The sequence below is a fragment of the Mus caroli genome, unplaced genomic scaffold (assembly GCF_978045245.1).
Source record: "Mus caroli unplaced genomic scaffold, Mus_caroli_1 scaffold_8, whole genome shotgun sequence".
NCBI classification, from domain to species: Eukaryota; Metazoa; Chordata; class Mammalia; order Rodentia; family Muridae; genus Mus; species Mus caroli.
This window is the reverse complement of record NW_028227263.1, coordinates 142661511-142675081: the sequence shown is the minus strand read 5'-3', so window position 1 is coordinate 142675081 and position 13571 is coordinate 142661511. Positions and strand designations below refer to the sequence as shown.

General features: G+C 46.6%; 1 protein-coding gene across 1 annotated transcript in view; it reads left to right on the top strand.

Annotated features, from left to right (window-relative positions):
• The window catches only part of Prkcg (protein kinase C gamma), a 28225-nt gene extending 14892 nt beyond the window's left edge, over positions 1 to 13333 (top strand). Inside the window, exons 10-18 of the mRNA XM_021166727.2 lie at positions 572 to 724; positions 1440 to 1628; positions 4253 to 4344; positions 4430 to 4492; positions 5723 to 5861; positions 9665 to 9745; positions 11276 to 11383; positions 12062 to 12202; positions 12379 to 13333. Coding sequence (XP_021022386.1) covers positions 572 to 724; positions 1440 to 1628; positions 4253 to 4344; positions 4430 to 4492; positions 5723 to 5861; positions 9665 to 9745; positions 11276 to 11383; positions 12062 to 12202; positions 12379 to 12567 — 1155 coding nt within the window. The 3' untranslated portion in view covers positions 12568 to 13333. The remainder of the gene's footprint in view (positions 1 to 571; positions 725 to 1439; positions 1629 to 4252; positions 4345 to 4429; positions 4493 to 5722; positions 5862 to 9664; positions 9746 to 11275; positions 11384 to 12061; positions 12203 to 12378) is intronic.
• Positions 13334 to 13571: the final 238 nt, after the last annotated feature.

The window sequence follows — 13571 nt, the reverse complement described above, 5'->3', positions numbered from 1 at the left end:
TCTCTCTGTGTGTCTCTCTGTCTGTCTCTGTCTCTGTCTGTCTGTCTCTCTCTGTCTCTGTCTGTCTGTCTCTCTCTCATTTTCAGAGATAAGGTCTTCCTGTATAGCCCATACTGATCTTACAGTCTCCATACTCCTGCTTCAGACTCTTTATTGCTGGGGTTACCGGTGAGCCTAGCCAGAGATAGTTCTTTTTTTTTTTTTTTTTTTTTGGTTTTTTGAGACAGGGTTTCTCTGTGTTGCCTTGGCTGTCCTGGAACTCACTCTGTAGACCAGGCTGGCCTCGAACTCAGAAATCCGCCTGCCTCCGCCTCCCGAGTGCTGGGATTAAAGGCGTGCGCCACCACGCCCGGCCAGAGATAGTTCTTAAGCTAAGTATAGAATGAAGCTAATGCCATTTTTTCTCTATTCTATCTCTCTTGGTCTTTTTTATTTTTGGGTGCTGAGCCTCTTAGGAATATAGGAATATCTCCAGATTCTGACTGTCTCTGGATTCTCTCTCTCTCTCTCTCTCTCTCTCTCTCTCTCTCTCTCTCTCTCTCTCTCTCTCTCTCTCTCTCCTTTCTCACAGAGAGTGCGGATGGGCCCCTCTTCCTCCCCCATCCCTTCTCCATCCCCCAGTCCTACGGACTCCAAGCGATGCTTCTTTGGTGCCAGCCCAGGACGCCTGCATATCTCTGACTTCAGCTTCCTCATGGTTCTAGGGAAAGGCAGTTTTGGGAAGGTCAGATTTCTGGGGATCGTGGGGGATGGGAGAAGGTCTGCAGAGAGGTTGGATTTCTATTCCATAGGGAGGGAGTTTGGGTGGGTGACTCAACTGAGGGCTCCTGCGTCCCTAAATGGAGGTAGCTTAAGTTGGAGTATCTGGAGATTTCCACTATAAACGTCTCAATGCTAAGCTGGCAAGATGGCTCAGCAGGCAAGAGCCCTTGCCACCAAGAGATAAAGGCACTTGCCACCAAGCTAGAGTACCTGAGTTTGATGCCCAAGATCTTGTGGTAAAATGATAGAACTGACTCCCCCAAATTGTTATTGACTTCGACACACAGGCATCCCCATAATGAATAAGTGTAATAAAATTGTATGTGCCAATACTTTTTTTTTTAAGATTTATTTATTTATTATATGTAAGTACACTGTAGCTGTCTTCAGACACTCCAGAAGAGGGAGCCAGATCTCGTTACGGATGGTTGTGAGCCACCATGTGGTTGCTGGGATTTGAACTCCAGACCTTCGGAAGAGCAGTCGGGTGCTCTTACCCACTGAGCCATCTCACCAGCCCCGCCAATACTTTTCTTGAGAGAAGTAGATGCACTTCAGGACAACCAGTCCCCTGAGAGGGGAAGACTCTGATCCTGTCTTCTGGGTGAAGCATAGCACAGGGTCCTGCAACAGCGAGTTTCTCAAGTGGACCTGCCCTTTCCGACCTCTCTCTGCAGGTAATGCTGGCAGAGCGCAGAGGCTCCGATGAACTCTATGCCATCAAGATACTGAAGAAAGACGTCATCGTCCAGGATGACGATGTAGACTGCACCCTCGTAGAGAAGCGTGTGCTGGCATTGGGAGGCCGAGGTCCTGGAGGCCGGCCACACTTTCTCACGCAGCTTCACTCCACCTTTCAGACTCCGGTGAGGAAGCGGGGCTGGGGTCATGGGTTAGAAGGCTGAGGTCAGAGTGTGGTCAGTGGAGTCACTGAGATATGACCCAGTGGGTAAGAGTGCTAGCCTTCGAATCATGAGGACCCGTGTTTGAGTCCCAGTCCTCGCTTAAAAAGCCAGACTTGGCTGTGTGTTCTCTAACCTCAGCATTGGGGGTCAGAGAGGAGTAGGTCCCAAGAGCTCTCTGGATACCCAGCCTTGATATTTTGGTGAGCATCCAGTTTAGTGAAAGACCCCATTCCAAGGTAATAAGAGATCACCACGTGGGATGCTTGGGCTCACACAGTCTCCCACTCCATATGCAGCTTGTAACCACACACATGTGCAAACAAAGATACGTTACTAAGATAAATGAATGAGGCTGGGGGTGATGGCTACACGCCTTTAATCCCAGAATGCATGAAACAGAGGCAGGTGGTTCTCTCTGAGTTAGAGGCCAACCTACTGTACAGAGCAAGGTCCAGGTCAGCCAGAGCTGTATAGTGACACTCTGTGTCAACAAAACAAAACAAAACAAAACAAAATGAATGCGCAATGCCTTAGTGAAAAAGACTAGCCGGGCGTGGTGGCGCACGCCTTTAATCCCAGCACTTGGGAGGCAGAGGCAGGTGGATTTCTGAGTTCAAGGCCAGCCTGGTCTACAAAGTGAGTTCCAGGACAGCCAGGGCTACACAGAGAAACCCTGTCTCGAAAAACCCCCAAAAAAACCCAAAACCCCCAAACCATTCTGCTCTTGCAGAAGAGCTGAGTTTGGTTCTCCTGCGCTGTGGCTCATAACCACTTGTAATTCTAGCACCAGGGGATAGCACCAGGGGACTTAATGCTCTGGTCTCTGAGGCTACCTGTGCTCGTGCACATCTAAGTCCCCCACATTCACAAAACTCAAAGTAAGTTATAAAATGAATGAATGTGCCATACAGGTAGGATCCAGTGTGGTGGGGAGGCTGGTGCTGTTTAGGGACACGGCCAGAGGATGGGATCTGAGAGGTTATGGTCAGTACCTTTGTGATTCCTGTGAGCTCAATTTCCAATGCCTATAGCTAGTGTTCCGTGGTTTTAAGTCTAATGACTTAGATGTAAATCTTTTCCTGAGGGTGAGCCTGTTTACCCGGTGCTAAGGATCAAAGCCAGGGCTCTGTGTCAGCAGGACAAGCTAGGCAAGCATCCCCTGACCAAATCCTGTCCCCAGCTCTTAGGGTTGTCTTATTTTAATTGGACATGGCAAGAGTGATTGGGCTTCCAGGGTGAGCGCATCACTTTTGGATTTGGACTGATGGACGAGTCATAAAAGAGTATTTCCCTGAGAGTGAGGGATTGTGCAAGAAGTTAGAATCCTCAGGGCTTGGAGAGGGCATGGCTTCACTTTCCTTGGTCTGAGCAAAAACCACGTAGCAGCACATATTTGTCATCCTGGCACCTGGGAGGCAGAGGCAGGAGTATTGCCATGAGCCTGAGCTTACCCTGGCCCACAGAGTGAGGGTCTGTAATAATAGTCAGAGCCAGAGAAATGCCTTAGTGGGTAAGAACCCCAGAGGGCCTGAGTTTGAATACCCATCACCCACGTGAAAAGCCAGATGTTGCTTCATGAATGCTGATGTGCTGGGGGTGGAGATGTTCCCAGAGTGTCACTGGGTCTTTACTGAGGGTCACCTTAACTCTGAGCTCAATAACAGACTCTATCTCAAGGAAATAAGACAGAGTGAGAGAGATGGGTGTCCTCTGCCTTCTGACCCCACACATGCACACATAACTCATACATCATCTACAATTCACCTGCTTTAAAAAACAGACTAATGGTTTCAACTGAAGCCTGACTTGGATTTTAGTCAAGTCCTGTGGATTGCTTAGAAAACTAGTTTATTAGAGTAGCAAAAATAAGTCTGAGGAGATGCTGAGGATCCAGGATTAGAATCTTGGACCTTTCCTATATACCTGTCCAGTTCCTCTAGATCACTGGCTGGTTGGATCAAGAGGTCTCCAAGTCTGTTCCCAATGGGCAGGAGGAAAGAGCTGTTCATAAATGGCTATGGTAGAAAGCTCTGTAATCCCAGCACTTGGAAGATAAAGGCAGGAGGATCACGAGTTTAAGGTTATTGTCCGTTACACAGTGGGTTTAAGTTACACATCTCTCTCTTGGAGCTAAAGAGTTGGCCCAGCACTTAAAGACATTTATTGCTCTTGCAAAGGATTCAGGTTCAGTTCCCAGTATCCATGTGGTGGCTTATAGTGATTGGAGTCTTCAGGTCCAGGCTACCCAATGCTCTCTTCTGACCTTAAAAGGCACCAGGCACAACATGTGGTAACATACATATATGCAGGCAAAACACTCAAAAAAAAAAAAAAAAAAGGCGCCAGTGTGTGTGTGTGTGTGTTGGGGAGGGGGGATGTCAGTGGTACAGCCTTTAATCCCAGCTTTAGGAAGCAGAGACAGGCATTTGAGGCCAGCTTGGTCTACGGAGCTAGTTCCAGGACAGCCAGAGCTACACTGAGAAATCCAGTCTCAAAAGAAGAGAAAAGAAGAGAAAAGAAAAAGGAGCTTGTCTGTTCAGATGTGGGTGTGTCCCTGCCACTAAGCCACACCACCTCCTCCTTAGGACCGCCTGTATTTTGTGATGGAGTACGTCACTGGGGGCGATTTAATGTACCACATTCAGCAATTGGGCAAGTTTAAGGAGCCCCATGCAGCGTAAGTCTCAGCAACGGTGAAGGGAGTGGGAGGTGGAAGGAGTGATCCTGTTATTGACCTTTTAACTTGCCATGTGCTCATCCAGATTCTACGCTGCGGAAATCGCCATAGGCCTCTTCTTCCTTCACAACCAGGGCATCATCTACAGGTCAGTAGCCCCAACAATCTCTGGAGAGGGAAAATGGGTGCCTGTAGGGGATGGGATTCCAATGCACAGCTCCAGATTGTTGAACATAGTTGCCTAGGGCTTTGTTTCCTATTGCTGTGCTAAAGTACACTACAAGGGACCTGGAAGGGTGGCTTCAGCAAGGTTGGATGCTGCCCTTGAAGAGGACCTAAGTTTGGTTCTCAACACCCATATCAGGTTGCTCACAACTGCCTGAAACCCCAGCTACCAGAGATATGACATGTATGCTTATGCCCCACTCCAGGCATCTGGACACACACACAAACTTATTTTTTGAACCAAAAATCAAACCAAAACAACTACAGCAGCAGCAGCCAAAGGGAGGAAGCATTTGGCTTGGCTCACAGTTTCCATCATTGAGGGGAAATCAAAGTAAAATAAACTCGAAGCAGCTATTTATATCCACAGTTAAGAGCAGAGAACATGCCCTGAAGTGGTGGCTCATGTTTTTAATCCCAGGACTTGGGAGTCAGAAGCTGGTGGATCTCTGAGTTTGAAGCCAGCCTGGTCTACAGAGCAAGTTGTAGGACAACCAGGGCTACACAGAGAAACCTTGCCTCAAAACAAGCAAACAAAGAGCAGAGAACAATGGATTAATTCACAAAGCTAGTGCTCAGATTACAAAGTCCGTAAACTTTCTTGCCTGCGGAGTGATACCACCCACAGTCGACTAGGTCTGCCTACCTCAATTAAAGTAATGAAGAAAGTCCTCCACAAACTTGCCCACAGGCCAACCTGATCCAGATAATCCCTCCTTGAGACTCTCTTCCTGGGAGATAGTGGATTATATCGAGTTGACATTGAAAACTCTATCCTACACGGCCCCCAATGGAGGAGCTAGAGAAATTACCCAAGGAGTTAAAGGGATCTGCAGCCCTATAGGTGGAACAACAATATGAACTAACCAGTACCCTGGATCTCTTGTCTCTAGCTGCATATGTATCAAAAGATGGCCTAGTCGGCCATCACTGCAAAGAGAGGCCCATTGGACTTGCAAACTTTATATGCCCCAGTACAGGGGAACGCCAGGGCCAAAAAGGGGGAGTGGGTGGGTAGGGGATTGGGGGGGTGGGTATGGGGGACTTTTGGGATAGCATTGAAAATGTACAGGAGGAAAATACCTAATAAAAAAAATAAATAAAAAAAAAAAAGAAAGAAAACTCTATCCTTCCTTGTACTCTCGTTCTCCAGGGACCTCAAGTTGGATAATGTGATGCTGGATGCTGAAGGACACATCAAGATCACAGACTTTGGCATGTGTAAAGAGAATGTCTTCCCTGGGTCCACAACCCGCACCTTCTGTGGCACCCCAGACTACATAGCCCCTGAGGTAACTCTGAGCCTGCTCCTCTGTGGGCATCTCTCAGTGGGTGCCACTGTCTAGTAGTCATAGTAGGCTTGTCCTTAATTTGTGGGTGTCTTACCAGCTCCCACCTATGGTAGTCTCTACCAGTGCCCTGACCGGGGAGGCTGATATGAACTTGAAGCACTTGAAGTCAAAGAACTGGTCACATCATGTTAAGAGAAGAAAGCAATGAAATGACATGCGTTTAGTGCTCAGCTCACACACTCTATACCATCCATACCCTTCAGGGTTCCCTACCTAGGGAATGGTGCCACTCACAGTGGGCTAGATCTGCCTACCCCAAATGAGTAAAGCAAGCAGGACTTGAGGATGAATAGCGTCCATGAGTATGATTGGCTTGTAGGAGTGTGAGTAGAACACACACTATTCCAAAGTAGAGAAGGTGGAGACTATTTCTAGTGTGTTTTGAGTGGGCAGGCTTGAGAACACTCTGCCTACTATAAGGCTTTGTGTCTTCTGTATGCTGGTTGGGTGGGGTTTACCCTTTAGTACAGAATTGAACGGCAGCTCATTGATAAACAGTACATTATAGCTTTGTCGTTGATTTTTACATGTGTGTGTATGTAGTATGTATGTGTGTACATGTTTTCATGTGTGTGGGCACATTTGTGCATGCTTGCGGAGGCCCAGGGTTGTGTTAGGAGTCCTGTGCTACTCTCCCATTTTATTCATTGAGGTAAATTCTCTCAGTCAAACTCAGAGCTTGCTGATATCCTGATCTCCCTAGCTAGTTTGCACTAAGGATCTTCTGCCTCCTCTTTCTGAGGCTGGAGTACAGGTGGCCTGCTACACCCACCTGGCATTTGTATGGGTTCTGGGGATGCAAATGCTGGCCCTTATACTTATGTGGTAAGTAGTTTTAATCACCGAGCTATCCCTACAGTCCTCATTCTGTTTTTAAAACAGAGTATCACGTTTTCCAGGGTGGCTTCAAACTCACTGTGTAAATGAAGATGACCTTGAATTTGTGGTCCTTCTTGCCTGTATCTCGCCTTAGTGCTGGGATAGCAGCGGACATTCGAGAACACACCTGGCTTTATGTGTTACTAGGGTTCAGACCCAGGTTTTCATGTATCCTGGGGAAAGAAATACTTTACTAAGCTGTACCCCAAGCCTATGCACCTCATACTTTTTCCCCTAATACTGGGATTGAACACAGGCCTTCAACTTACCCATTGTTCTATAGTGTCAGCAGATCACCCTCCTGACACTCTGAGAGGGCACGGCCAGACCCCTGAACGTCCCAAAGGAACAGAAAACTGACGCTTGAATCTTCCTCTCCTTCCTTCCTTCCTTCCTTCCTTCCTTCCTTCCTTCCTTCCTTCCTTCCTTCCTTCCTTCCTTCTTTCTTTCTTTCTTTCTTTCTTTCTTTCTTTCTTTCTTTCTTTCTTTCTTTCTTTCTTTCTTTCTTTCTCTCTCCCTCTCTCTCACTTTCTTTCTTTCATTCTTTCTTTTCTTTCTCTCTTTTGTTCTTTCTTTCTTTTCTTCCTTTATTTTCTTACCTTTTTCCTGTTTGTTTGTTTGATTTGTTTTGGTTTTTTTGAGATAGGGCTTCTCTGTGAGATTGTCCTAGCTGTCCTGGAGCTTCTTGTGTAGACCAGGCTTGCCTCAATCCCACAGAGATCTGCCTGCCTCTGCCTTGAGAGTGCTGGGATTAAAGGCAGGCACCAACACTGTGGTTAATACTTGGATATTTTCAATGTTGTAAAGAGGCTGGAGCTTACATTCTGAAGGTAGTAAGCCTGCACTGGCTTTACTAAGCTGTGGAGGCCATCGTACTGAGTGGGAGTGCTGTCTCTTGACCTTTATTGTAGATTAGTGCTAGGACCCAAGTAATCAGTGCCACTGGTCGAAAACCCTCCTGGTAATCTGAACTCACTGCCACAAGGTAGAAAGAATACACATACAATCCTGACTCTGACTCTGGGTTATTGAGGCTAGAATTATTCAGGTTTAAAAATCTCTTGTCTCAGGCAAGTGTGGTGGCACACACCCTAATCTCAGCACTTCCGGAGGCAAAGGGAGGTGGATCTCTGTGAGTTGGAGGACAGCCTGGTCTACAAAGACAGTCCAGGACAGCCAGGGTCTGTTCCACAGTATCTTCTGCCTCAGCATTCACTAGGCTGAACTGGAAGAATCTGCAGTTTGGGTGAGGACAGCTGGAGATATCTAGTGAGACCCTGTCTTGGGAGAAAACCAGAAATTAAAAGGGATGAGAAAACAATTGAATCAGCTATGGTAGCTCACTCTTGTAATCCTAACATGTAGGAGATGGAGGCAGGAAGATTAGAAGTTCAGGTCATCCTTGTCTACATAGAGAGCCAACCTGAGTTCATGAGGTCTTGTCTCAAGAAATGTTTCTCTAGTCTTTAAAAGTCACCCTGAGGGGCAGCCAGATGTCTCAGTGGGTAATGTAGTTGCTGCCAGGACTAATTGATCACTTGCATTTTATCCCAGGAACCCACATACTGCAAGCAGACACTGGCTCCTGAAAGTCTTTTGTGCCACACAGAAGCCATGGCATGCATATATTCTTCTCAGTAAATTGATAAAGAAAATGAGTTAAAATGAGGTTTAGTCAAGCCTGGTGATGCACACTTTTAACCCCAGCATTAGAGAGACAGAAGCAGGCAGATCTTTGTGAGTTTGAGGCCAGCCTGGTCTACAGAGTAAGATCCAGGACAAGTAGGGCTATTACACAGAGAAATCATGTCTCAAACCTCAACCCCCACCAAAAGAAAGAAAGAAAGAAAGAAAAAGAAAGAAAGAAAGAAAGAAAGAAAGAAAGAAAGAAAGAAAGAAAGAAAGAAAGAAAGGGGGAAAAAAGGAAGGGAAAAAGGGAGGAAGGGAGGGAGGGAGGGAGGGAGGGAGGGAGGGAGGGAGGGAGGGAGGGAGGGAGGGAGAAGAAAAAAGAAAAAGATTTAGCTCTGTATACTTAGCATTCAAACAGAAGATGTGGTTACCCAAATATTCTATATGGATGATACTTAAGACTTGATCCTTAGGTAGGCTCTAAAATATTAAATTTATAATTAATTTAATAATATTTTAATACACAAAATAATTTTGTGTATTCATGGGCACACATGTCATAGCATATATGTGGAGGTGAGAGAAAAACTTTGTGGGGCTAATTTAATTTCTCTCTGCTTTAGAAAAGCAATGCGTTTGTGTGTGTGTACATGTAACAGCTTGCGTATTGAGGTCAAAGAACAACTTTAGGGAGATTTCTCTTCCCACTATGTGAGTTATAGGAATTGAATTCCAGTCATCACGTGGAATTTATATATTTACAGTTAAGGAAGTTTGTAAATATATACATTGTTTCCTAGATTTTCCAAAGGGTGAAACTCTTGCTAAAAAAAAATAATCAGAGTGGAAAGTTCTTGAAGTGGGTCAGGATCCAGAGAGAGAGAGAGAGGCCGTAGGAACCCTGCAGTCTTTTTTTTTTTTGGTTTGGTTTTTTCAAGACAGGGTTTCTCTGTGTAGCCCTGGCTGTCCTGGAACTCACTTTGTAGACCAGGTTGGCCTCGAACTCAGAGATCCACCTGACTCTGCCTCCCAAGTGCTGGGATTAAAGGTGTGCGCCACCATGCTCCGCTGGAACCCTGCAATCTTAGAGAGCAATCTCTGTATTCCTAGCACTAGGGAGGTGGAGGCAGGAGAGTTCAGGATTATCCTCCGACACATAGTTCAAAGCTAGCCTGAACTACGTGAGACCCTGTCTCCACAAAAGTTACCCTCTCTGCTTTCTCTTCCTCTTTTAGATCATTGCCTATCAGCCCTACGGGAAGTCTGTCGACTGGTGGTCTTTCGGGGTCCTGCTGTATGAGATGCTGGCAGGACAGGTAAGGCAAAGTACCGAATGTTAGCTTAACTAATGGCTCTGTAGAGTTGGGTGTCCCTTTTTTTTTTTTTTTTTTTTTTTTTTTTGGTTTTTCGAGACAGGGTTTCTCTGTATAGCCCTGGCTGTCCTGGAACTCACTTTGTAGACCAGGCTGGCCTCGAACTCAGAAATCCTCCTGCCTCTGCCTCCCGAGTGCTGGGATTAAAGGCGTGTGCCACCACGCCCAGCTGTCCCTTTTTTTTTTTTTTTTTTTTTAATGTGGCATTATTCTAGTAGGAGCAGGATGGAAAGGTAGTCAGTCCAGTCTAAGAAAACATGTTTGGCCAACCCCTCTCAGTCAGTCAACAGGCTCTCCAGGGCAAGAGTGAGGATTAAAAAGAAAAAAGATAATTAGACAACATTGTAGCATGACCCCAGTCAGTTCTGAGGTTGAGGCAGGTTTAATTTTTCCCAATCCGCTTTTATACCATTTTAATTACATGCAAGTATTATTAAGGGTGGGAAGTACAATGAGGAACAAGCAAGACAATAAACACAGATAGTCAAGGAGCTAGGAAGACAATAAACAAAGTACATGATCACTCCTGTAATCACTCTTCCTTTGGGCTTATCAGGATGATCAAGATATCTGAGCCTACTTCCCCTTTTTGCCCAAAGTCATATTCATGCCTGAAGCCTACTTCTTTTGTTCCACCCTACGATTAAGATTCCTACCTGCATTTACTTCTTTGTCTTGCCCTTGATGTCAGATTCCTGCCTGGGCCCATTTCCGTCCTCAGCCAATGTCAGATTCCTGCGGAGCAGCCCTCAAAGGCTCTCCACATGCGCTGATCTGCTAGGAAGCTGGTGTGTGTGTGTGTGTGTTTAACATGGTGCTGTCCGTGGTGCTGAAGCATTGTTTTAACTACCATGGTTTGGTTTTTGTTTACTTTTCATTGTGAATCTCTTTAGCAGCCTGAACCATATCAATGGCTACAATAGTGTGAAGCCACAGTATGCACATGGAATGTTGTTTTAAAATGAGATAACTGTATGTGGTATCCACTGCCTGTACCTCCAGCACTTCACTTAAGAGGCAGACATAAGAGAATCAGGAGTTCAGGGCCATCTTTGGAAGTCATAGCCTAGGCTACAAAGACCCTGTCTTAAAACAAACAGACAAACAAGCAAACAAACAAAACCTTCACATTGTATTGCCTTTCCTAATCACAGGAGTCTCAGCCACTTATTCAGTGAGGATAATCCTTTCCAGTCTTTCCTGCATCCCCTCCCCGCTTAGATGACGTATTGCCAGTGATTTACATAGCAGAAAAAGAGAGCCAGACAGTAGAGTGATGCACAGAGCTAGGGCATGTATGATGAGGAATTAGAGATGAAAATGGAGTCGTTTTCTTGCTTTTATCCATGGCAGGTGGCCACAGGGGAGAGGTGGGGCTGCATTATCAGGATGCTTTGGTTTGAAGTGGATATTGAAGTTTTGGCAAAGGCAGCCTCTCAAGCCTCTGACTTAATTCTGCCTCCTTTTTAAAAGCCACCCTTTGATGGGGAAGATGAGGAGGAGTTGTTTCAAGCCATCATGGAACAAACTGTCACCTATCCCAAGTCACTTTCCCGGGAAGCTGTGGCCATCTGCAAAGGGGTAAGAACTCCAACTCCCAGCTTTTTCAGACCCATAGCCCGTATACCTCGGTGGCCATCTCTTTTAGAAAAAAGCCTCCTGTCACTCAAACCTTCCTACAGCCATCTTCTGCAAAAGTCGTTTTGAACAATATTTTGCTACCTCACTGGCATCCCAGACCAAGAATGGCCTCTGCCTCACCCTGACCCACAGCAGGAAATGTTGAAAGGGCAAAGCCTGTCTTTCTAGAGCTGGATGGGTCAGATTACCCCTAATCCCCATGACGTTTTTCTTCATGAGTCTTGCTGAGTCATCCAAACTGTGAGCCTCAGTTTCTTCTCCCTGGTTGATGCAGAAGAAATTGCATGGCCCATAGGAGATCTTCCAGTTCTCCCCATCTCTTCCTCCTTTTTTTGGGTTTTTCCTATGTCTCCATTTCCCCCTCTCTGACCCTTTTACCACCACACTTGATTTTTAAAAGCATTTTAAATTTAATTTTTAGTCTATTGATTTGTGTGTGCGCACACACATATACATCAGAACACAGATGTGGAGTTCAAAGGACAATGTTAAGGAGTAATTTTTTCCCTTCAAACGTGTGGGTCCTAGGGATCGAACTCAGATCATCTATCAGACATGGTGACAAGTGCCTTTACTCGCTGAGCTATCTGACAGGTCCTGTCTGTGTGCTTTCCACAGTTCCTGACCAAGCACCCAGGAAAACGCCTGGGCTCCGGGCCAGATGGGGAACCCATCATCCGAGCTCACGGCTTTTTCCGTTGGATCGATTGGGAGAGGTTGGAGAGACTGGAAATTGCGCCTCCTTTCAGACCACGTCCGGTCAGTTGCCCCCCCAACTCCGGTCCCTGGAAGTTGGGGCTCCCGAGCTTCAAAACTTGTGTGTGTAGGTGGGGGGCCCTTCTGCAGAGATGCTCCTAAAGGGACGAACAAAGACCACGGGGATGTGCATAGATTCTGATTATCAGGGCTTAATTTTCCATTCGTTCGTATCACAGTGTGGCCGCAGTGGCGAAAACTTTGACAAGTTCTTCACGCGGGCAGCGCCAGCATTGACCCCGCCAGACCGCTTGGTCCTAGCCAGCATCGACCAAGCTGATTTCCAGGGCTTTACTTATGTGAACCCGGACTTCGTGCACCCAGATGCCCGCAGCCCCACAAGCCCTGTGCCCGTGCCTGTCATGTAATCTCATCTCCTGCCGCTAGGTGTCCCCAGTGCTCCCTCCGCCAAGCCGGCTGTAACACCCATCTACCCTCTCTAGTCCGAATTCTAGGTCTCTTAACCCACCTAGCCTCTGGCCTCTTTCACGCACCCCAACGAGTTCTAGACGCTGTTTCCCAGCATTGCTGGCATTTTAAACTCAAAGAGTCTCTAGAGCCTTTCTGTGTTCTAGATTCCGTTGTGCTAAGCCCTCTTTTCCCCCACCCCCAACATCTGGATACTGTTCCAACTCTTCCCAAGAAACCCCACTTGGTAGTTTTATGCCTTCTCTCTCCCTAGACCACTCTGGGGAAAATAGTCTCATGAGATTGCCTGCTCCAGACTAAGATTCCAGATCTGCTCCCCGCATCCTTCAAGGCTCCTCCTACCTCCACTTCAGTTTTAGAGTTAAGTGGAAGTCTGGGCTCAGCGTTCCAGACCACCTCCCTTCCATGCTCTGGGGATTCCTGGCATGCACCAAGAATTCTTTCCCCCTACTTTTCTCAGTCAGCTTTTGTTCTAGACTTGTTCCAGAATCCCTCACTGCTCACCTGCCCCATGCATGGCTCCAGCCTTGGTCGGAATCACACACACACACACACACACACACACACACACACACACACACACAGCCCTTGTCCTCCGCAGTGCCTGCAACTTTCTGGGACTTTCTCATTCCCCACCCCCTTCCTTTATCCTCTCCCACCCAGACACAGCTGCTGGAGAATAAATTTGGGATGCTGATGCTAAAATGTTTGGATGTTTTCTTGTAAAGCTTAGGGGGCGAAGTGGGTGCGGAGGTGGGCTGGCTGTACATAGAAACAAACATGGGGGGTGGTGGAGAGAGAATGCACAGACCTGTAAAATAAAAAGAGAAGACAACTTTAGCATGAGAGTGCCATGCAAACCATTTTTTTCAGAGAAGACCGATGTGACCACATTGGTAACATACTCAATGAATAACCCTTGACCAGTGTGTCAGCAAGTGAT